At 40.9% G+C, this 9,255-nt stretch overlaps 1 protein-coding gene across 1 annotated transcript; it reads left to right on the plus strand.

The window, feature by feature from the left end:
* The first annotated feature begins 1,488 nt into the window (after positions 1–1,488).
* Positions 1,489–9,001, plus strand: gpr146 (G protein-coupled receptor 146). The gene is made up of 2 exons (XM_053339257.1): positions 1,489–1,731; positions 7,959–9,001. The coding sequence occupies exon 2, from the start codon at positions 7,998–8,000 to the stop codon at positions 8,997–8,999; it is 1,002 nt and encodes a 333-aa protein (XP_053195232.1). The 5' UTR covers positions 1,489–1,731; positions 7,959–7,997; the 3' UTR covers positions 9,000–9,001.
* The last annotated feature ends 254 nt before the right edge of the window (positions 9,002–9,255 follow it).

Genomic DNA, 9,255 nt, shown 5'->3' on the forward strand with positions numbered 1-9,255 from the left:
TGTCAACATGAAAGTGAGACAGTTTCTTTAAACAGAGAAAACGCTGGTGTCCCTTCTTACACACAGCTTCACAATTTTCATCAAAGGTAAGTTTAGTGTCTATGATTGTACCCAGATACTTGTAAGACTGTACAAGTTCTACTGTCTGACTTTTGATGTATGTCACTTCATGTGGAGGGGCTTGCTTCCTAAAATTGATTTTCATATCCTTGGTCTTTTTTGTGTTTATCTCTAAATGGGACTCCTCACACCACTCTATGAAATGGTTGCCAACCGGACCATGACCTGTCTCGCCTGCCTGTAACAGGCTGATGATGACTGTGTCGTCTGCATATTTCATAATGGTTCTCCTATCAAACCCACTCTGACACATGTTAGTATACAAAATAAAAAATACAGGGAACAAAGATGGCGTGTTTTGATGTTTTTCACCCAAAAAGGCTTTTCCCATAGACTCACATTGCGAAGGAGACATCATTTAACCAGTAGCTACATTTTTTGAACATCACAACCTCCACGAAATTACCCATTCAGGAATTCATTTGGTCCGATCACACTTTGAATGTCTGGAAGCGTTGCATGATTGAATGGATTTATCCCCATTCAAGTTAGTCAGAGGTCTAAGCTGAGATGACTTTTGGCTTAGCCCTCTGACTCGGTTAAAAGTCTCTAGTGAATGTGTGCATGTCTACAGGAAGTGGCTTTTTTGGCTTCATGCACTAATCGATTTATAAGTTCTGGATATGGACCCACCACTCAGCCTTGCAGCCAAATTTTCCCAGTGGCCACTTATGGTATTGCGGCAAAAATCGCCTTGCTGCCCAAAAGGCATTTTTTCCATAGACCACCATTGTAAAAGAGACATCTGTAAAACTGTTGACAGCACACCCGAACGGCAAACATTTGTGAAACCTTCCCCCAGTCAAGAAAAGTGATTTAAAAGTCTGTGACATCATCATCAAAATGTAAATTATTTGGACCAAACAGGAACGCACAAGCAGGAGATACTGAGATGGTTTCTCATTGTTTTGAATTACTAAGTCATTGTTTTGAGATAATAATCCATTATTTTGAGATATTTTCTCATTATTTTGAATCATTATTTTTGAGATCATTTCTCATTAATTTGAAGTCATTATCTTGAGTTACTGAGTCATTATTTTGAGTAAGTTTCTCAGTATAATGACTCACATGTTTTTTCATCACATTGGCGGAAATGGGCATAAATTTTCTTAGTTTTCGTTAACTATAATAACCCCTAATATGCACATAGTTCAATGTTTTCACCCTAATCGGCCTCCCATATTTTCCCCTCGCTCTCCCTCGCACCCCACCTCCCTGTCCTCCGTCCAATCAGAGCCTCGCGACCGGAGATCAGCAGCAGCAGAGGGGAGCGAGGAGGCAGTGGGGGAGGGTCACGTGTGTACACACTGCAGGGCTCAGCAGCACTCCAGCAGTAGTAAAGTCTGCTACGGACTGCCCCTTTTCAGAACAAGCCTCGTCCGAAAAGTTGATAGATGAATCCTGACTTTACCGAAATGCAGGAAAAACGATTTCTTTGACTTTTTTTTTTTTTTTTTTTTAGGATTTATGAGCGCGTGTAGAGCCGGAGCGCGTATTTTAGGGATATATGTTTGTGAAATGAAACGACAGAGAAATGCCAGTGGAAATGCTTCATCCAAACTCAATGCCTCCGTAGGTTTGTCACCGAGCCAAATCTATACGTTTCTGGTGAGTTTTCGTCTCTTTTTCTGTTATCCTGCTATAATAATATGATGAGTTTGTCTTGATTTTTTTTTACCTGAAAGGGGGAAAGAAAAAAAGTGAAGTGAGGATGGCTCGCTGCGATTGTGACTAACCTGAGTTTTTTTTTTTTTTTTTTTTTTAAATAGCCGTAGAAATGGTAGAATAATAGGTGAAGCCGTGACAGTTATCCATGCTTTGATCTGTGCAGTCAAGTGTGATGGAGAGACACATTGTCGGCAATAATAAAATAGACACCACCACCACCACAACCACCATCAGTCTGTTTTCTTACTGTTATTCAGCTATGGCTGCAGAGTCCTTAACAGCGCGTTTATTTTTGGAAAACAACACCTGAAGATGTTTCTCACGGGATCAGCTTTCTCATGTGCTGAGGAGTAAAAAAGTTAGTATCAGTTTAGAGGAAGATCAGAGGGCGTCTTAAGACTACAACATGTTATAAAGTGTAGCAATAAAGTTATATCAGATCTCTATTTGCATGAATGATTTGCTATATCTTGTTGACATGACATCGCCCATTGAGACCTGATGGGATGACACAGTGAGTCTGTTTATTTAACCAAACATTAGTAACTCACACACAGCAGGATGGAAATGAAGCCTTGCTTATTGGATTAGTAGCCTACATCTACCGATATAGGCTATTTCACTCCATCCCAAACCTTCAATAAGTAACTATTCATTTATTTATTTATTTATTTTTAACATATGTATATAGCCTTGTGATGTTGAAACATTCAGATAATACAATATTTTAAACTGCTTAAAGCAAGATCTCAATGTTAAATTCATATAATGAGTATATATATGAATACATTAGTAGTTCAGTTATTTTTTTATACAATGATTTCAACACTTTAGGACATTTTTGTTTTGATTCCTCATTTATAGGCATATTACTCATGATACACCAAATGTAATTATTCAGACTGTGCTGCTATTAAAGATGATGCATTTATTATAGTACAGGAAATGACTATACTAATATGCCACTAATAGTATTTAGATGACCACCTGACCACATTTTGGAGGCTGAGTGAAAGCTGCACTTTGACAAACTAGTTCTGTGTCAGATCAGTCTCACTGCTCCCCAAATTAAATGCTTCTTGAGATTTAGGCTTTGCACTTGTTGTCGTCAACTTCCATCCATGTGACCAAAGGGGACATGGGCGTGTGTGCCATGGCTTAATGGCGGTAAGCCTGCTTTGTGCTGACCATTGAACTCTGACTCTGTTGATGCCTGTGACAGTTGCCCGGAAGGAAGCTAAGAAAGTGATCGGGACTGTGACCTGTGCTTGACCACTTTTTTTTACGAGGCTAGAACTTGAGACGAGGACACTTAGTTTTTTTCCAGAAAGCGGATGTGATATTGTTCCAACACCATCTGTGTATTCAGCAGTGAGTCAGTTATATCAACATGTTGTGCCTGTCCATTTTCCCATGATTGCCAAAGATGTATAGATTAACAGATTAGCAAAGGACAGCAGTCAGGTAGATAACAGATCTACATGTACATCTGAAGCTTACAAGGAATTCATTCACAAACCAGCTGTGTCACCTTGACTACAGTACTATGACTCAATTCTGAGTGAAATGATAATGATAGGGGGGAAGTAATAATAATAATAATAATAATGTATAAATAAATGTTATAAAACCTTTCCATGGAAATGGAGTCAAAGGCAATTATTTTAATCACCTCTGAGAGATTAGACATTTTGATTTGCCAAATGTTATGCAGCATTTTCATCCACCAAGCAAGACTCCTCATTAATACTCAGAATAGTCAGAATAAACGGTCTCCTTTCTGAACATAATCAGCAGCTGAGACAATCGCTAGAACCAGGAGAGACTTAGGGACTTTCTTAAATGATTCATTTGCATCATAACAAACACTCAGAAGTAGTGTGGTAGTTCATGTGGGCTGTTATTTAGAATGAAACACCACTGAATGCTGGAAATATACGTGCATCAAATGTCATTGTGTTACACTTCACCCCTGACATTGCTGCACAGTCACAACATTTGTAAATGTGAGCCCCCGTAATCTTATTTTCTTCCTGTAGTATTTTCCTGGTGCTGCTCCACCGCACGTCGCTGCAGACACGAGCAGTGAATCATGTGACATCACTCTTTACTTTCTGAGAAGGGCCCTGTAAATTCCAGTAAGGATATATGAGGGGTGTGGGCCCACTATGTCACACTACTCCCATCAGCCCGCGAGATCTGTCTTCAAAACGCTGAGACGTCAAGCACGTGGGCGTCACTTTTTAGGGGATGGTGTTTGGTGGGGTTGGAGCACACACTGAAGCAGGGCCTCCCCCTCTGGGAACATTTAACCTAACCACTTTTGACAGGGAGTAGTGCAAAAAGTTCAGACTGAGCTTAACGACGTCTATGACTGCACTCCAACACTTTTCCTCATCCTCTTACCACAAGAGGATATACTTGTTTACTTATCTATGTTGTTTTATTTTGGTTGATGTTAATCTATGAAGTGAGGACAGGCTATCAGTATGCTTTCTTTCCTAGTTTTATTCTCGTATATGCAGGCTTTTAGTAACAGGAAGTAGTTGATTTTGTTATAATTATAAATATCTGGATAATTTATGCAGGTGTTAGTCAGTACAAGTGTGGCAGAGCAATAAGACCACATATGTAAAACACCTTAAGGAAGACTTTAATGGACAACCCAACAAGATAGAAGTACCTATGTAGTACCTATACATTATGTTTATCACCCAACCATAAGCAACAGCCATGCTGGGGCTGTGGATAACAATTCATTTAATAATCATTCAATAATTCATTATTTCTTAGTCAAAGCTTTTTGTACTCATAATTTAGTCACTAAAATGTTGTAAATGCCCATTAAAGGTTATTACAACACAAACTCAAGCACTTAAATGACTTACTCAGTGTGGAGAAGCTTTGCATTAGAGAGACCGGAAAATCATTATTATACCAGACAAACAACAGACACAACAAATGAGTGACATTCACCACAAATTCATATGTCTGTATGAGGTTGCAGTGTCTCTGAGTGTGGAGTGTTTTTTCCCCCTAGCTGAATGGAAAACTAGACATTACATTATCATGGGCTGCTGGTAAAATGTGCAAAGCTAAAAAGGCAAATTACTTTCTCAACACCAAAGTTGTAGTTTGCCCAGACTGAATTGATGCAGGCGGTGCAAAGCTGTCAGTGGTTGCTCACAAGTTTAGTATGAAAAGCCTGATTATGAGTAAGTATGAGTAAGTATTTCATATTGGCTATTGCAACTGAATGTATTTTTCCTTCTTTGCATTTACTTGCAGGGTAAGCAGAGGGAACGATAACATTTTAGCTGTCATTTAGTGAAATAAGAGGGGGGGTGGGGGGGGGGGGGTCACTCCAAGTAGGTAAATGTAGGAAATCCCAAAGTTTCCAGTGTTTATCTTCAGTCCAGTGTGCTTTAAAACACATTTGGAGTTAGTTTCCATTCTTACTTTTATCTTTGTTTTGTCACCATTAAGGTCTTGTGTCACATCCAAGACTGTCTCTGTCAATGTTAGGAGACATGAATTTTTTCCTACAACTCATATTCTTTGAGTTAATTCAGTCACAGCCAATATATTTTTCTCTTCTTTATATCTTAGGTCATCATTTCTGTAAACCTGTTGAACGGTGATTGAATATAACAACCTGTGACGCCTTCTTTTATGTCGAGTTTTAGGGTTAAGGGTAGGTTACTATGCAGCTAACGGAAGCTGCCAAGTTAGCCAAGGTGGTAATGAAAGGGAGGCAAAAATGTCTGTATACAGCAGGTGCTAATGAATGGGGACTGGCACACCACAATGCCGGATGCTCTCTGTAATAATCGCCAACTTCTCCTGGAGTCATTTAAAGTGATGAAAGGTTGTTGAGCATGTGAGGGGTGAACAAACGTCAGTGCTTCCAATTTACAAGAAATCCAGATAAGAGAACCTCATCTATGGGAGGGGACCGCAACTAATTACGTACTTCTATCGAGGCCTGCTCTTGTAAATGAGTCACCTAGCTGCTGGTGTTAGACAGCTGTGTTTACGAGAAGGCTGACCAGTGCTCTAGTCTTGGTGAAAGCAGTTTTCTTTTTGTAAAGAGTAACTCTACACTTTCTTCCTCCTGATCTTGTTTCCACTCCAGCTCTGAGCTCCAGCCTCCACTACAGTCTCATTACAGCCAATTGGAGTAGTATAGAGGAGGGACTGATCTCTCGTGTGTGTATGTACGTCTGTGTCTGAGGCTTAAGGCCAAAACAGCCCCTCTGTAGTGGTGTTACGCAAGTGAACAGAAGAATGTTTCCCCTTTACTGGCATTGTTACTCATCCTAGTCTAAAAAAACTCCAAACTGCCTTCCTGCTATTTATTCCAGAGTATTTTCACGCAAGAAGTTTTTCAGATATTGCTGCACATGTACTTTCTCTTCAGTGGGTGAATATTTTCAAAGCAGTTATGGGAAACAGTCTGACGTATAAAAGAAATTACAGTGAACTCGTGTGACTGCAAGCCTGTGATATCCTTATGATCTTCCTTTTCCTTGTCCAAAGCTATTTGAATAATTTATTTAAAATGACCTGAGTTAATAATGCAAGGAAGCATTACATAAGTGTTTTAAAAATGTTGCTGCCCCGTCAGGCTTGATCCCAAATGCTCCCGACATACGCCTGGTCATTTTCTTTGACCTTGCCCTGAACTCCAACCCCACGACTCAATCCTCACAGACCTTTCACCACAGCCTGCTTCACATTTCACTCCTTATAAATCTACTCATCACCATGTGCCAAACCACAAGTCAACACGGCAGTAACCTGAACAGGTTGTGCATGTGCTTCAGTCAGAGCAGTAGCACCAAAGTAGTCTGTTAAGTGTCAGGCTCCAAAATGCTATTCTTTATCTGGCTGCTTGACCATGTGAAAAGCACAAGGGCAGCTCTGCACAGGCAGCAATGTCCCTGCATGTGACTGTGACACAGAAAGAGAGAGAGAGAGAGAGAGAGAGAGAGAGAGAGAGAGAGAAGCAGAGCAAGACAGAAAAAAGCCTGCTGAGGCGTCAAACAAATGCAGTTTTGTATTCTTCCCCCGGAACAACAGCTCTGGCCTGTGTGGCTCTCAAGGAAGAGAAATTGTGGGTTTTGAGGCTGAGCTAGCAAATGAAACATATTGTGAAGCGTTCGTATTCAGCCAGTCAAATGCGGTGAAGTGAAATTAACAGTGTTACCCCAGGGCATAATAGCAGTGCCGTGGCTGATGTGTTGCTGTGTCAAGGCCTTGCTCGCTCCTCTAGAAAGAACATAAAGTAATAAGAGAATGATTTGTAATTTTCTACTCATCAAAATAAAACGCCTTACTGTATTCTTGTGATTTCCTCAACACGTAATACCATAATATCCAACTTAATATCAATAGAATGTGTTAGCTTTAGGGTCGTGACTCATGATCTCTATTATATTATCTTAAAATTGTAATAAGAGGCTTGATATCATTTGACAATTCCAACTTCATCTCTATTCTCTGTTAGGAGAAATTTGTCTTCCCCGCCAGGCAAAATACAAAAAACACACAGATGTGAACATGAAATATATGAATCATATGTCCACTACAAAAGCTTACACAATTAACTTTTCATTTTGGTTACATAACATTATCATAGAGCTGATTTGTTTCTCTTTTTCCACATGGTTGTAAAGGCTGAATTATAATATCATATTAGAGATGCACTGATAACAATACTGCTATCAGATAGCTGGATCTGATCTTGTATCGGATACCATTATTTTAATAATAACTGATAAATAAATGATTAATATATAAATAACTTGAATCACTTATAGCTGTGTATTTATATCCTACAGTTTGTTTTACAAAGTTAGGAAAGCAATGTTGAAGTCAAACCTGTTGTTGCCTTACACATAAAACAGTAATCCCAGTGTCTTGCATACAGATGATTAATTTAACACTGGTATCAGCTGATACCCAAAGCCGTGGTATTGGTATTGGTATCAGTATCAGGACTTAAAAAAGTCAGTTAGTTTCTCTTACAACTGGTAACTTTCAAACTAAAGCACTAATAATAATTCTCATTACTCTAATTATAATATTACTGGTAATGACTGACAACTCTGACATTTCTGATCAGTGCTGTAATTAACTTCTTTCTCCCAACTCTCTGCCTGCAGTCGACCTGTTGAGAGTGCTTGACCTGTGTGAGCCCAGAGATGTGGATCTGCATGGTTTACAATGAGACGGACACCAACGTGGACTTCCGGCTCTGCCAGGACTTTGGCCTCATCCTGTCAGTCTTCTCCCTCATCTACCTCCTGGTGTGCTTCCCATTGGGGCTGTGCTACAATGCGCTGCTGGTTGTGGTCAACCTCTCCAACAAGGTGTCTATGACCATGCCGGATGTCTATTTTGTCAACATGGCCATCGCGGGCCTTGTGCTCAACCTGGTGGCGCCGGTGGAGTTGCTGAGCTCCAACTTCACCCGCTGGCATGTGTGGGAGTACAACAACGAGGTCTACATCACCCTGCTCATCCTCTTCAACATCTCATCTCTGGTGATCATGTACTCCACCACGCTGCTCAGTCTGGACTACTATATAGAGCGGGCGTTGCCTCGTACATACATGTCCAGTGTGTATAACACCAAACATGTGTGTGGATTCATCTGGGGCGGCGCTGTGCTCACCAGCTTCTCTTCTCTGCTGTTCTATGTGTGCAACCACATCTCCACCAAGATGGTCGAGTGCTCCAAAATGCAGAACAAAGAGGCAGCAGACGCCATCATGATGTTTATCGGCTACGTGGTTCCAGCTGTGGCTGTTCTTTACGCCTTTGTGCTCATTTTGCGCATAAGGAAGGAATCCACACCTCTGGATCAGGACTCAGCTCGCTTGGACCCTTCTATTCACAGACTACTGCTAGCTTCAGTCTGTGTGCAATTTGTACTGTGGACTCCATACTATATGACCCTGTTGGTACACACTATAGCTGGTTCACCAGGGTACATTAGTTACATACATTACTTCCCTACCTATTACTTCTTGAGATGTGTGTCTAAACTGCTGGCTTTCTCTAGCAGCTTTGCAATGCCTCTCATGTACAGGCAGATGAACAAAAACTTCTCTAACAAGCTTCAGCGGCTGCTCAGGAGGCTGCACTGCAGAGACCAATCCTGCCCCCATGAACGCTCAACAGTGCAGCAAGTGGTGACGTGAGATCACCCCCTGGGAGATCACCGAGGCACCTCCCACTCCCCTTTTTCAACCTCTTGGCCTAGGCGGTACTTTTCTCCCCCATACAGAGCCAGTATCTGACAGGGCTCCCTCGCTGCTCTGGACTGTGTTAAGAGACTGTGTTAACTGTGGAATTTCCTGTCACCCTCCAGAGCTTGATCTGATATATTCAGTCCTGCAGTGAGGGGACAACCCAAGCAAAAACCACTAAGTGCTGTTATTTTTTTTATTTTTTTTG

The sequence above is a fragment of the Scomber japonicus genome, chromosome 18, assembly GCF_027409825.1.
Source record: "Scomber japonicus isolate fScoJap1 chromosome 18, fScoJap1.pri, whole genome shotgun sequence".
Taxonomy (NCBI): domain Eukaryota; kingdom Metazoa; phylum Chordata; class Actinopteri; order Scombriformes; family Scombridae; genus Scomber; species Scomber japonicus.